Source organism: Balaenoptera ricei, chromosome 1 (assembly GCF_028023285.1).
Source record: "Balaenoptera ricei isolate mBalRic1 chromosome 1, mBalRic1.hap2, whole genome shotgun sequence".
NCBI classification, from domain to species: domain Eukaryota; kingdom Metazoa; phylum Chordata; class Mammalia; order Artiodactyla; family Balaenopteridae; genus Balaenoptera; species Balaenoptera ricei.
In genome coordinates this window covers 75517463-75533527 of record NC_082639.1, presented here as the reverse complement: position 1 = coordinate 75533527, position 16065 = coordinate 75517463, and the positions used below count along the sequence as shown (strand labels likewise).

The following is a 16065-nucleotide window of genomic DNA, read 5'->3' as shown; positions in this document are numbered from 1 at the left end:
ACCGATGCTGGGCCTCACTGGGGAGGAATCAAATCAGAAAATCTGGGGTGAGGCCTGGCATGAAACTGCTTTAAAGCTTCCCACCCGACTCCACCAGTCTCCGGAGGCGAGAGCCCTGTATTTTTTAAACTATCATAAGTTTTAAAGCTATGAACTTTGAATAAACTAGCCACTGTAATTATAAGAATAATTATTTCCTATTGATAGAATTTGTCAATGATGTATTAATACTGCATATCTGTTCATTAAATTGGGAAGTATTACTCTGCCTCTCGCAGTCTCATGTATTTCAGGCTTACACATGTTGGAAATAATTTATCGTAGTTATATTTCACAGACTTTAAGACTCACCCCAAAGTAAAGATGTCGTATTTTCCATTCTGAAATTAGTAATATATAAATGTGGACTGTTAGAAATGTGCCGTTATGTCAGGACGTAGACCTCTGGAAATCACTGTTTTAAATTTATTTTTAAAGTTGATTACTTCCTCCAGTGTTCATTCCATAGTTTATTTCAAAACAATTATGTGCCAGTTATTATGTTGGGTCAGAGATATAAAAAAATGAATAAAACATGCTTCTGCTCTCACATAATGCACAGATTAGGGAAACAGAAAAAAGAAAACCAAAAACCAAAAACAAGGCAGTATACTCAGTACGGTAAGCAGAAGGACATTCCAGTAGTGGTAACTGTATCTTCAAAGGGTTGGAGCATGTGGTAAGGGAGAGCATGTTCAGAGGTTAGAACACAGCCCATTGTGTCTAAAATGTTGGGTTTGGAGGAAGAAGAAGTCAAAGGGGAGTAGGGATGAATGGAAGGACATGAGACTGAAAGGGTTGATGGAAAACTAGTAGTAAGGGCCTGGGATGCTATCCTAAGAAATTTGGATTACAACTAAAAAGGGCAACATTTTCATCATTGTTGCAAATACACCCTTAAAAGTTCCTTAACATTTGGAAAGCATGAAATGGAGGTTTAAAGCAACTCGGTATTTGAAGATGAAGGATGATACATTAGCCAGGCACAGAGAGGTTGCAAGAGAAAGAAGGAAAATGAAGGCATCAAGAACACAAAAATTTAGTGGGCTCCAAATAATCAAGAGATTTCCACTATTTTTAAAATATTTACTTTCAAAAACCCTTATAGTTGTCCTTTACATTCTAAGAAAGAAGTTTTTCTAGGTCTGTTGCTTGCAGGAGATGATAGTGGTAGTTAATGTTTTTGAGTAATCTTGCTTTGGAGCATTAAATTGAAAACCTTGACCTTGGTATCTATGTCTCTTTCATGTTTGTTTCCTCAACACTACTACACAACACTACAATGTTTGATACATATTATGCTCAATAAATATTAAATGATGAATGAATGAGAGAAACCCAGAAGAGCAGAGCTTTTTGTTTACTACTCGGTTCCCTAAAATTATGGTAAATTTTATTGTCTGCAAGTTGTAAATCATGAAATAAAATCATTGGAATGCCTGGCACATAGTAACTGCCCAATAAACGTTTGCTGAATAAATGGGTGAAAGAAAAATCTAAGACAATCAAATGAAGTATTTATTGAATACTTCCTGGGAACATGGCACTAAAGTATTTCCCCTATCATCAAGATATTATCTCTCTGGAGAAATACTTCAAAATGAATGCTGTGGGTAGTAAGTATTATAGGAGCTCAAGGAAGGGAAGGAGGCTCGTGGACAAGATCAGTATGAGTAGGCTTCAGGAAACAGGATAGACCTCATTAAAATTTGAATGATTGGTATGATTAATAAATGTGAAAAGGAAAAGAAGTTATTGAAGAGTAAGACATGTGTGGGGAGCTTAGTGAGATGAACCATTCTGGGTTAATTAAGTTTACCATGTTCTCTTTTTAATTCTAGTTGGGTGCTCAAGGATGGCTTTCTTTCTTATTGCTTTTCAGGGCAGTGTTGGCCCTATGGGACCAGTTGGACCTTCTGGAATCCCTGGCCCAATGGTATGTTTCTATTTTTATAATGGATATTTCACTTTGAATTTTCTATGATGTCACAAAGTATCACTTTCTTTTTTAGGGTCTTTCGGGGAATAAGGGCCTACCTGGAATCAAAGGTGATAAGGTGATTTAAATATTTACATTGTCATAGAGATGATTTCTTATCACATTTACTTTTCTTTTGAATCCACACAACTTATAAAGTACTTGTTTTAAAAAATATGGGATCTAATCTGTACTATCAATTATATAATTTTTCTCAAAAGTAGGAAAAATAGAGAAATTATTCTTGTATAACTAGTATTTGCCTTCTTATAATATTGCCACATTTGCATTGCTTAAGTGTCTTCACGTGAAATTGTGCTCTCCAGGGTGAACAAGGCATTGTGGGAGAGCTAGGAGAACCAGGGTATCCTGGAGACAAGGTAATGTTTTTACTGTTAATTTTATATAAATACAACAAAAAGCAGTGAAAATGTATAAATTCTTTAAAAAGAAAGGAGTACTGATTATTTTAATCATTGATTATATTTTTTTTAGGATATGGTATCAATATGGTTTTACAAGTCTTATTTAAAACAGTTTTCTCAATTATTTTAGAATAATTCCATGAATTTTTTTAGTAAATTTGTAAATAGAGGCATATCTGCCTTCTGTCGTAGAATAATTTTTCTCTTCACTGTACTGTTCTTTTCTTTTAGGGCGCTAGGGGTTTTCCTGGACCACCAGGGATGAGAGGAAAGCCAGGACCTTCAGTAGGTTTGAACTTTTGGTTTGCTTTTTCTGATTTATGGACTACACACTATGGCATGAGTCTGGATACCTGTTGTTGTTTGTGGAATGTAAGAAGTAGGATGTAAGACTACCAGTATGGCGTTTTCTCTCCACTTTTAGAATATAGCTAATCCTTGAAGTTTTTAGCTCACATTCCATAGATTATTGGATCTCACCCTCCTCACCCCACCCCATCCCAGGCCAAAGCCAAATTTCTGTGAGCCTTAAAGATCTTGGTTGATCTATAATAGACAGTATTTAAACTAAGCAGTAGATTTTAAGTCAGAAAATATAAGGCACCTTAAATAATATTTTAATTTATCCAGATATCTGTTTCATTAAGGAAACATTTGGAAGAAAAAATAGCATGTCACACTCTCTTATGGGCCCAAATATTCTAGTTCCTTGTCTTCTTTTAACCTTTGACCATCAATTAATTGAAATAAAAGGATACCGTGTATTGTAGTTAACTTGAAGCCCAAGAAACCATAAAACTAAAGTTACTGAATAATTAAAAACATTTAAATGAAAAATGGTTAAAACATGAGTTAAAGGTATTTATCTGCATATTAAAAATCATAATAATTATTATAGCTAACATTTACTGAGCGCTTACAAAGTGCCAGGTGCTCTTCTAAGGTCTATACGTCTAATTTAATCCTTAAAACAATCATATGAAGTTGGGACTATTATTTTTTTTTAATTAATTAATTTATTTATTTATTTATTTTTATTTTTGGCTGTGTTGGGTCTTCGTTTCTGTGCGAGGGCTTTCTCCAGTTGTGGCGAGCGGGGGCCACTCTTCATCGCGGTGCGCGGGCCTCTCGCTATCGCGGCCTCTCTTGTTGCGGAGCACAGGCTCCAGACGCGCAGGCTCAGTAGTTGTGGCTCACGGGCCTAGTTGCTCCGCGGCATGTGGGATCTTCCCAGACCAGGGCTCGACCCCGTGTCCCCTGCATTGGCAGGCAGATTCTCAACCACTGCGCCACCAGGGAAGCCCCAAGAAGTTGGGACTATTATTATTCCTATTTTACCAGTTAGGGGAACTGAGACACAGAGAGTTAACTAACTTGCCCAAGGTCCCATAGTTAGTTAGTAGCCACCTGGGAAAACCTAGGAAAACACATATGTCGGAGCCCATGCACTTAGCCACTGTGCCATAGTGTTTTAGGCTTTAACGTTTTAAGATTGCTTTAGGGTTTTAATATTGATTACAACTCTGTGAAGGTGATTGTAGATACAAAAAATTAGATACAAAATCATAATTTATTAATATAACATTATAAAAGGGTGTTGTTTTCCCGAGCAATTCATCGTGTTCCCTCTAACTCCACCCTCTCATCTTTGGATTGTTTATTTTTGCATCAAAGGAAGCAGCATTAAGTTACATAACTTTACATACACCATTCTTTATGACTTCTAACAGTGACAGCACTTCATATACATTTCCCAGGAATTATTTAATCCTAAGGACAATTGTTGGCATTATTTAGCTAATGACATATTGGTGGTGAGTTTTGCCTTAACTAGTTTTCACTCAGTCAGCCATCTACCCAGACTTGTGCCGTGGTGTTGAATTTCAGAAGGGGCACGAGTATAGGTCAAGCTAACAAAAAGCTTCTATTTTTCGAGGATGATTCTAGATCACGTAAAAGGGACTTTCAATATCTGCAGTGATTGACCCTTCTTATATCTTATATCTTCATTTTTTTCTAATGTGAGGGTTTTCTAACTTTTGATAATAATAAAAGAAAATGGTATGACACATTTTCTAAGGTCAATACTAAGTAATAAATAATTGATATTATTCTCTTACACTTTGTAATTAATTACTTGAGAAAACTAGAGTCAAATATCATGCTTATATAAGGTAAACCTTTTTAATGTCTTCCTTACTCTTTGATTCAATTTATATTGATAACATGTTTATTGGGGTGGGAGGGGGCGGAAGTCGCTGGTCTGAATAACATGTAGATTTTAGTTCCAGCCCTGACACTGACCTGCTGTGACCTTGGACATTTAACCACCATGGTATCCAGTTTCTCGTGTTTAAAATGAGAGTCAGGCTACATCATATGTAAGGTTCCTTGCAGCTCTGTGACTCTTTAATCCTCTCTTAGTAATAATGCTTACCAACGTTGCTCTAGTCTAAGCTAAAGCAAAGACAGCCTGTTTTACCTTTAGCACATTGTCTTAAAACCTTACATTTTTTTTTTTTTTCCTGGAATCACCAGAAACTCTAATGTGGTTCTTTAAGGCAGTGATGCAGGGAACATGAAATGGTGAGCGTGAGGCTTTTGCTTGCTCGTGTTATACCTTTTTTGTACTATTCTAATAAAAATATTTTAAAGTCAGCAGGGATTAGTTTGGTAGGAAACAGTTGGCTATTTTTAATTTTTTTTTTTTAATCAAATCTTCGAAATATACATATTTTGGACTGAAGATAGGATAGAGACTTATGAATTAATATTTATGAGATGGCCTTGCCTTTAGACTTTCACTTTATTTATCACTTGTTTCTATCTTATTGTTAGAAAAAATTGTAGTTGTTTGACTTTCCTTGTTATGGAAGGAGACACCTGTTGAATGAAAAATTACATATACAATATCAGTAATCATATTAAAAATAAATTATACAAGTTGCTGCCTATCTAAATCATTTGTTTACTATCATGCAAAGAATGCCAAAGTCATAAGAATGTCTTTCTTATTTTATATCTCCTACTTTTGGTTTTCTGTTATCTAAAATGCTGGTGTCACTGTTACTGTTTCCAAATGAATCTATGTTATAACATAAAAGAATGTTTTCAAGATAAAAGAATGTCCTGATCCAGAAGGTTTTTAACATTCTGGAATAGGGAAGCTTTTACACTGCAAGTATTTAAAAACTAGAGGAAATTACCAATCTGAAGTTGTTAAGAAATATTATTTTTTTAAAAAGAGAAAATAAATACAATTATGTCCTTTCCATTTTTTTTTTAGCTAGAAGTTGCTGTCATTTGTAGAAGTTTATTTTTAATCATTATTCAATTCTCTAAAAGTTACTTGAAAACTCAGTTTATAATTTATAAAGGAGAATTGACATTCAAGGAAACTTGCCATTGAAGTTTTTCAAAATGAAAATTTTTTCTGAAGGATGAATAAAATTATTCCACAATTTATGTTTTTAAATATCAGGTTGTCAATCAACTTTTCTGAAAACAGAGGCCTAGTGTATGCTGATTTTTCCTCAAGCTTGTAAATTTAGTGTCTTGTTTAGATTTTGCCACTAGAGGGCCTCAGTGAGAACTTCATCTCTATCTCTTGGAGGTAATATTCATTTTAAGAATTTGACTCCCTTAGATACTGATTATGATGGCGTATGATGGATTATAATTTTGTTTATTTAGGGGAACTTCAGTGAACTTCACATAATACTTTATTACTTTTCTCTAGATTTGATTGCAGTAGTTGTATTGTGTACTGTTTAAGTCCAAATACTCTAGCACTCTATGAGACTGAATTTAGTACATGTGGAAAACTGTGCTTTACTTCTTGGAAAGTGGATAAACCCATATTATACATAAAAGTTTATGTATAAGAAATGCAAGCAATTTTATGTATTCTGAGACCTATTTAAGTCAAATTTGAAGCTCACATAGAAATTTAATATGACAGAAATAATGAATTCAATATTTTTTATGAAAACAAGGGTATCAGACTACCGGCCTTCCCTGTTCTGTAGTTTCCTCTCTTGAGAGCATCACAGCCCTCTCTAGTAGCAGGCTTTTACCCACTTCTCTTTCCTCGGACTTCTTCTCCAGCCCTGATTTCACATTGTTAGCCTGAATGTCAGAAAATGGCTGCAGAGTTATTGAAACTGAATCCTCAGCAGTTTAGTTAAAGGATTAAAGCAATCTAGGAATTCTAGGTATCATCCAGGAGAGGAGAGAGGTTGTGAAGGGAAGGATTAATGGTTATAAAATTGATTAACATTTAATGAGTACTTTCTATATGCTAGACACTGTGCTTAACACTTATACATTTATTGTCTCATTTAATCCTTAAAATGACTCTGTAAGAATGTTACTACTGTTGTTATTATTCCTGTTTTATTGGTGAGAAAACTGAGGCTGAGAGAGATTAAGCAACAAGGATTTAAATCCAGGTGATTCTTAATTACAAAATCAGGCCCCTTATAGTTATCAAAGGAGAAAGGAATTTTCAGAGACAATCTGAGGACCCTGGCTATTTATGGAAACAGTTCTTCATCTAGAGTTCCCTACTTTGTTAAGTCAAACTTTACTGTCTTATCTCTGGGTAACACATACCCACACACACAATTTTTTTCCTTGATTTGATTTCTATTAGTTTGTTTGTATCCCTAACATTTAGGAGTAAATATGTATATATATATATATATATATATATGTGTGTGTGTGTGTGTTTGTGTGTGTGTGTATATATATATATATGTGTGTGTGTGTGTATATATATATATATGGACACATATCTCTATATAATAAGTTTTCTACAATGATGATGGTTATAAATTAAGTCTTTCTAAATAGTCATTAAAACTTCGGCATATTATTATATATTGAGTGTTGTTTGCCAGAAAGTCATTACAACTTTGTGTGGCATAATATATTTAGTGCTTTTTGCTTACCATATGTTTCCTTTTTAAATCATATTTATTAAATTAATGTTTATACTTTGATTTCTCCCACACACCCCCACGTTTTAGGGCCAAACAGGTAACCCAGGACCCCAAGGACCATCTGGCTCTCGAGGACCAGAGGTAAAATGTTGGTGGGAATATAATTAATTTAAATAAATATAGAAATTAAGCTTGGTTAGTAAAACATGCTTTTACATAATAGGTTTAAGAAAGATTCTCTTTAAAGTTTATATCTTTGAAAATAGTTTGGACTAAATTTTTTCTGTTATGTCAGGAGGTTTGCAACAGTGATCTCTAGAAAATAGAAAAGGTATTAGCTACATTACATTCCTGGTTAGGTCACAGCTGATTTATTTGTTCTGCACAACGACTACTAATAACACATGCTTGGAGCTTGAAATCAAATTTCAGGACCTAAACGCCATTGAATTTTTAATGCAGAATGCTTCCAATTTTTTAATATGCATATATCATTTGGATCTCATATTCTAGAATAAATGCAATTAAGTCTGTAGCACATATATCAGATTTGCTTGTATATTTGAAATTCTTACTTTGGCTTAATGCTTGATGTAGAGGGGCTTTTTCTTTTCTTAAGACTACATAGGACATGAGCTTCTGAGATGAAACATCTAAGTTTTTTTAAAAAAACATCATTTTATAAGTCAAAGATATACTACATAGAGATAAAGCTTCTGAAACTCACCCTAGTTCAAAAATATAAACCAAAGCATACGCATACATAAACATATAAATACACATTCACATCTGATCCAGAGTCATAGATGCAGCATTAACAGTGAGAAAGTGAATTTGGCTTCACAATAAATAAATCAGAGCAGTAAAGTCCCCATAGTGTCAAAGCAGTAGGCAGAGTTTCTAGGAATAGTACTGTCCTGGTGCTTTCTCCCTCTCTTTGTACACTGTAAGGTCTATTTCTTATTCCACAGCTGTCTTTCGGGGTTGGCTGATTTCTTTAGCAAATACCTGTTCTTACTCATTGTCTAATTTAAAAACATATTGGATGTTGATAGTTCAAAAATCTAAAAAACTACATTGTATCTAGTTTCAATAATAGAGAGGTAATAGGAGGTAAAATACAGCAATGTATTCATGTCATCATTCTGGGAAGAAGGAAATTGTTTTGAGTAATAAAAATGATTATTAACAGACAAAGTAGTAATTAACAGATAAATATAAGTTTATCTCTTTTATGAGCCCACATTCATTTAATCATTTGTCATGAAAACCTTCCTGGAATGAATCATATTTACCTGTGTTCTCATACTGAGGATACAGAACCTACTTTATCTTTTATTATCTTTAAAAGTTAATTTTATGAACATAGATTATTCTGTTGTAATTTTAGTTACAGATGGTATGTGTCCTAGGAAGGACTGTGTCACCTCCTTGTTATCAATATGGTTTTGGATCGTTTTCTTCTTTTATATAAAGCCAGGTTAAAGGATGCATGGGCCATGTTTTTACTTATTACTTGATATTCCAAAAATTTTTTTTCCTCTGTTGCCTTTGAGATTTTATGATTTGCAGTCATGATTCAAAACATTGCCTCATTGTCTTTGACTCCCGCAAGGTAGTAAGCCCTAACCTATGCCCATTCTTCCTCCTTACCTATTTTAAATTTTTTGATGGGGCTGAAGATGTAACCTGTATTCTCTCAATAATTAGTGCTAGGTTGTTTTGGGAAATGGGGCCTAATCCAAAGATCATAACTTCTTCTTGATCATAAGTATATAATATGTAGGATATCATATATGAGGCAACAGCTCTATGTAAATACTTCTTGACATTAGGCTTTTAATAGAATTATATGTCTAAGAATTTAAAATAGCATGTTTAACAGTATATCAAGCCTGAAAAGTTTCTACTTGCACAGTAGATGAATTTTCTCAGGTAAAGGATCTTATATGTTGTGCTGTATTTTGACTTTATCCTGTAGTCAGTGATCAAAGATTTTTAATCAAAGGAATGAACTTATCAGACATGCATTTCAACATATAAGTGGTAGGAGGAATAAAGATAAAAGAGAAGGAGAGAGGGAGAGATGACAGGACTAAGGCTGCTTGGGAGTATAATGCAAGGCCAGGGGATTAATGATGAGGGCCTGTAATAATAGAGAGGAAAGGGTGGCTTCAAGAAATAATTAGGAAATATAATTCACAGCAGTTGAATCACTCACTTCAGTTCATTCAGCTTGTGTGAGAGAGGAATAAAAGACAAATATAATAATTTTTGCTTGAACAGTTATGTAGAATGTAGATCACCATTCTAAAAAAAGAGAATAAAAAAGAAGGAGGAAGATACTCAGGGTGGGTGGAGATAATGCTTTGGTTTTGATTTTGTTAGGGCTGAAGTGCCTATAGGACATACAGGAAATTAGTCTCATAAGTGTATAGAAAATTGTAGACCTGACACTCAGAAGAGTGAACTAGAGATACATGTTTGTATAGTCATCCCCATAAAGGTATTAGATGACACAATTGTAATAGGTGAAATAATTTAGGCTTTATAAAACAAGGTTCGAAAATACTACACCTGGACCCTCAACTCCAGAAGGCTATATTCTCTGTTTACAGTGCAATTAAGTTTTAAATTGACAGTATTAAGAGCAGTAAAATAAACTTTGGTAACTTAAAAACATTATGAGAAGAAAAAAATCACAATGGAAATTAGAAAATATTTAGAATTAAGTAACAAATCACTATAAAATCTAGTGTTGTACCTAAAGCAGCACCTAGAGGGAAATTCACAGATGTCAGTGCATTTCTCTAAAAAGCAAGGAAGATCAAGAATAATAAATAAGTTATGCATAGCACAAGTGTAGGGATTTGTTTTAAAAGGAAAAAGATGTTGAAAGAGGTCAAATAGGATAGAGTCTGTGTTCTCTGTAAGTAGGAGACTAAATCCCAAGAGTGGGAGAAAGGTGTGCATGCAGAAGGAGGGCGCTCGAAGAGTTCTGTGAGGACTAAGCAGGGAAGGGAACCAGGGACTAGTAACAATTTCTGACTTGTGTTAAAAACTCAGCTGAGGCTGAAAAACGTTTTCCCCAAAATATAGCCACAAAGTTCAGTACAGTTCATTAGAACCGAATTGCAAACTTGAGTCTCAACTTTCTACTGGGCAAAACAATGAAACATGGTCAGTTATATGCTTTTCTTCTCCCTTAGATAAAAACATATCACTTGTACAAAAGAAGGGCAACAATTCATGGTATTATGTGATTTCCATATTTGAGTATAGATTGCTATCATAATGTCAAAGTACAATCCAGTAAAAGTAATCCTATTAGAGGCCAAAATGATGGTCCTAGGTATATACTTCTGTGATAGCTTTTGTTAATTATTGGGTGATGAAAGGCTTAAGTTAATATCTGGAAAGTACAGTGCTTTTGGGATATCTTCTGAATGAGAATTGAGGAGTTAGCCTGAGTACCTTGAGCAAATGACTTGGAGTTTTTTTATTGTGAATATTGTGATATATATGTTTAATTTTATCTTTTCCTAAATGACTTATCAATTGTCCCAGAACCATTTGTTAAGCAATTTGTCTTTGCTTCAGTGGTTTTAAGATGCCACCCCCATCATATAGTAAATTTCCATGGTTATTGGGTCTATGTCTGGACTTTGTTTTCTATTTCACTTGAATGGTTGTCTATTCCTGTGCAATTGTCACATTATTTTAATGATAGAAGCTTTATGGTATTTTTTAACTTTATTGAGAAATAACTGGGGATAATCGACCAATATAATTGCATATATAAAAGTGTACAATGTTATGATTTGATATACATTGTGGAATTATTACCAAGATCAAATAACACATCCATCACCTCACATAGTTAATTCTTTTAAATTTTTTTTAAAAATCTTATTGGACTATAGTTGATTTACTATGTTCCATTAGTTTCAGGTGTACAGCAAAGTGAATCAGTTATATATATATCTCTCCACTGTTTTTCCCTGTGCTATACAGTAGGTCCTTATTAGTTGTCTGTTTTACATATAGTAATGTGTATATGTCAATCCCAATCTCCCAGTTTATCCCTCCCCACTTTTCCCCCAGGTAACCATAAGATTGTTTTCTACACCTGTGACTCTATTTCTGTTTTGTAAATAAGTTCATTTGTACCATTTTTTTAGATTCCACATATAAGCGATATCATACGATATTTGTCCTTCTCTGACTTACTGCCCTCAGTATGACAATCTCTAGGTCCATCCCTGTCACTGCAACTGGCATTATTTTGTTCTTTTTAATGACTCAGTAATATTCCATTGTATATTTGTACCACATCTTTATCCATTCATGCATATGTAGATGGACATTTAGGTTGCTTCCATGTCCTGGCTATTGTAAATAGTGCTGCAGTGAACATTGGGGTGCATGTATCTTTTCGAATTATGGTTTTCTTCAGGTATATGCCCAGAAGTGGGATTGCTGGATCATATGGTAGCTCTATTTTTAGTTTTTTAAGGAACATCCATACTGTTCTCCATAGTGACTGTACCAATTTACATTCCAGCCAACAGTGTAGAAGGGTTCCCTTTTCTCTACACCCTCTCCAGCATTTGTTGTTTATAGATTTTTTTGATGATGGCCATTCTCACTGGTGTGAGGTGATACCTCATTGTAGTTTTGATTTGCATTTCTCTAATAACTAGTTATATTGAGCATCTTTTCATGTGCTTTTTGGCCATCTGTATGTCTTCTTTGGAGAAATGTCTATTTAGATCTTCCATCCATTTTTTTTGATTGGGCTGGGTTTTTTTTGTTGTTATTGAGCTGCATGAGCTGTTTGTGTGTTTTGGAGATTAATCCCTTGTCAGTTGCTTCGTTTGCAAATATTTTCTCCCATTCTGAGGGTTGTCTTTTTGTTTTGTTATGGTTTCCTTTGCTGTGCAATAAATTTTTGGTGGTGAGAATGCTTAAGATCTACTCTTAGCAGCCTTCAAGTATATAATACATATTTTTTTTTAACTATAGTAATGATGCTGTACATTAGATCCTCAGAACTTACTCTTCTTATAACTGAACATTTGTATCCTTTGACCTCCATCACCCCATTTCCTCACCCCACAGTCCCTGGCAACCACCATTCTATTATCTGTTTCTATAAAATTGACTTTTTTAAGATTCCACATATAAGTAATAACATACAATATTTGTCTTTCTCTGTCTGGCTTATTTCACTTAGCTTAATGCCCTCCAGATTCATTCACATTGCTGCAAATGACAAGATTTCATTCTTTTTTATAGCTGAATAATATTTCAGCGTGTTTGTGTGTATTTATCACATTTGTGAGATATATATATGATATATATAGATATGATATAATGATATTCACATTTTCTTTATACATTCATCTGTCGAAGAACATTTAAGTTGTGTCCATACCTTGGCTATTGTGAATAATGCTGCAGTGAACATGGGGGTGCATATATCTTATAGAGTTAGTGTTTTCATTTTCTTTGGGGTAAATACCAAGAAGTGGAATTTCTGGATCATATGGTAGTTCTATTTTTAATTTTGGGGGGAACCTTCTTACTGTTTTCCTTAGTGGCTGTACCAATTTATATTACCACCAACAGTGCACACAAGTGTTCTCTTTTCCACATTCTTGCCAACACTTGCTATTTCTTGTCTTTTTTTTTTTTTTAATTTATTTATTTTTTATTTTATTTTTATGGCTGTGTTGGGTCTTCATTTCTGTGTGAGGGCTTTCTCTAGTTGTGGCAAGCGGGGGCCACTCTTCATCGCGGTGCGCGGGCCTCTCACTATCGCGGCCTCTCTTGTTGCGGAGCACAGGCTCCAGACGCGCAGGCTCAGTAATTGTGGCTCACGGGCCCAGTTGCTCTGTGGCATGTGGGATCTTCCCAGACCAGGGCTCGAACCCATGTCCCCTGCATTGGCAGGCAGATTCTCAACCACTGCGCCACCAGGGAAGCCCTGTCTTTTTGATAATAGCTATTTTAACAGATATAAGATGACATCTCATTGTGGTTTTGATTTGCATTTCCCTGATGATTAGGGATGCTGAGCATCTTTTCAGGTACCTGTTGGCCATCTGTATGTCTTCTTTGGAAACATGTCTATTCAGATCCTGCCCAGTTTTTAACCAGATTGTATCTTTTTGATGTTGAGTTGTACGAGTTCTTTATATATTTTGGATATTAACCCTTTATTAGATATATGGTTTGCAAATATTTTATTAGGTTTGACTTACATTTATGAATTAATTTAGGGAGCAGTGACATTTTTATTATATTGAGTCATCCTTTGAAAGAACAGTGGATGTCTTTCATTTGTTCAAGTCTGCTTTTGTGTTTTTCAGGAATGTTTTAAAGTTTTCCTCATATAGGTTTTTGTACATGTCTCATTAAATTTATTCCTAACTATTTTTTTGTTGCTATTATAAATGGGATTTTTCTCTACCATTGTATTCTCTAACAGGTTTCTGTATGTATATGAAGATTATTGATTTCTGAATGTTAATTTTACATCCTGCTGCTTTAATGGTTTATTGTCTTTGAGTTATTTTTACCATTGATTTTCTAAAGTTTTCTAGTTGTACTCTCATGTAATTTTCAATGCCACTAGAGTGGCATTGTAATACCTCTAGTACAATGCTGAAGAGTTGGAAGTAGTGTGCATCCTTGTCTTCTTCCTCATTTCAGTGGAAATGCTGTAATGATTTCTCATGAAGTAAATGCTAAATTAAAATTAAAATATGCACATATTTTATCATGTTAAGAAATATCATCAATTCCTATTTCCTGAGTGTTTTTGAAATCAGGAATCATTTTTATAGTTTGTCAAATATATATAGAGAGTCAGATATTTGCTATATTTTCAACATGTATAGAGATAATTATATATGTCTTTTTAGATATATTTATTGGTATATTATAGTAATGGATTTTCTATTAACTATTTTGTATATAATAACTATTTCTATATAATTTCTGTATATTGACTATTTCTATATGACTTTTCTATTGCATTCTTTAAAAAATTCTACTTTATCATGGCACATTATTTTCCTAATATAATACTAATTATACTAATATTCATTAGTACTTCTGCATCAATATTTCTAAGTGATATTGGCCTGTAATATTCTTTCTTTTTTTGGTACTTCATCAGGTTTAGATATCAGTGTTATATTTATTTCATCAAAATAAATAGAAAGTCTTAGTTTTTAGTGCTCTGGAATAATTTATGGAATACTGGGATTATCTTACCTGTGAGGCTTTGGTGGAATTTTCCTGTGAAACCATCTGGAATTGATGCTTTTTTGTGGAGTAGTTTCTTGGTACCTTTCTGTGTTGCTTCTGTGAAAATTAGTCTGCTTAGAATTAAGCTTTTTATCTCTAAAGGGGTTAGCTTTGTTAAATTGTTATTTTCCTAGGAAATTAGCTGTTTCACCTAGGTTTTAAAATTTACTTCCATATAAATCTGCAAAATAGTCTCATGATTTTTAAACTTTAAGAATTATCTCTCATGTGCTATTTAAAATTTGTTAAATTTTTTGTTCTCTCTTTTTTTCTCTTGATTAGGCTCCATTCAGTTTGTCTAGTATGTTAATTTTTTTCTCAAAAATACCCTGAAATTTTTATTTATTGTCTTCTCTTTTTCTTTTCTTTACATAATTAGTTTCTCTTTGTATCTCCATTATTTTCTTGAGATTCTTTTGGTTTATGTTGTTCTTTTTCTTTCTTTTTGAGTTGGGAATTTTATTTAATTTATTTTTATTCTTTTATTTTTATTCCTAAAACTATTAGGGGCCATGCCTTTCCCTCTGATCATTGCTTTAAATGTATCCCATGTATTCTGGTATTGAGTATTTTTATTACCATTATTTTTTAGATATTTTGTAATTTCAGCTTGTATCTCCCTCTTAACCCAAGATTTATTTAAGAAGTGTTTTAAAATTTCCAAGTGGGAGAGCCTGTTGGTTTTGATTTTGTTAATAATTCCTTGTTTCATTACACTGTTATCATAAACTGTTGTTCTGTTTTATGGAACTTAGCAGCCTGATTTTTTTCTTTGTGACCTAATATATGATCCCTTTTTGTGACTGTTCAATATGAACTTGACCAAAAGGTATATTTTTATTATCAGATGTGAAGTTCAGTATATAGTGACTTGCTCTTCCTTATTGATTATGTTCTTTACCTTTTTGCTGTATCTTCACTTATTTTTGGTCTGATTGATCTCTCTGTTTTAATGGGATGGACTGTGGCTGTTGTCTACCCAGCTGCTTTGGGGCCACAAATGGTACTTCTTTCTCCCTCCTTCACTATCCATTTTAAATTCCCCTCACCCTCAGCTGCCTCCTCAGTAGGTCTTTGTGACTTATCTGGTAGTATAACCTAAACCTTCATGACTGTAGGGCAGTTCCAAGATGTGCTGATTATATCACCTGTGTTTCATGTGTATTCCTTCCTGCCTTTTTTTGTATAAAGCAGTCTTTCTTCCTCTTGTTTTTCAGAGTCAGTTAACCATGCCAGTTTGGTGACTCCTCTTTTTGTTTGCTCATATCTTGTCATAAAAAGTCTAAAGTGTCCTGGTAGCAGCTGTAACTTTTAGTTTGTTAGGACCTTTGATGTGCCTCCTGTCAAGAGAGAGCCCCTTTGG

General features: G+C 33.8%; 1 protein-coding gene across 4 annotated transcripts in view; it reads left to right on the top strand.

Moving 5' to 3' along the window:
- The window catches only part of COL24A1 (collagen type XXIV alpha 1 chain), a 389925-nt gene that overhangs the window by 123306 nt on the left and 250554 nt on the right, over positions 1–16065 (top strand). For all 4 annotated transcript variants that reach the window (XM_059925489.1, XM_059925499.1, XM_059925479.1 and 1 more), the window contains 5 exons: positions 1922–1975; positions 2052–2096; positions 2344–2397; positions 2674–2727; positions 7473–7526. In XM_059925489.1, the coding sequence (XP_059781472.1) occupies positions 1922–1975; positions 2052–2096; positions 2344–2397; positions 2674–2727; positions 7473–7526 (261 nt within the window). The remainder of the gene's footprint in view (positions 1–1921; positions 1976–2051; positions 2097–2343; positions 2398–2673; positions 2728–7472; positions 7527–16065) is intronic.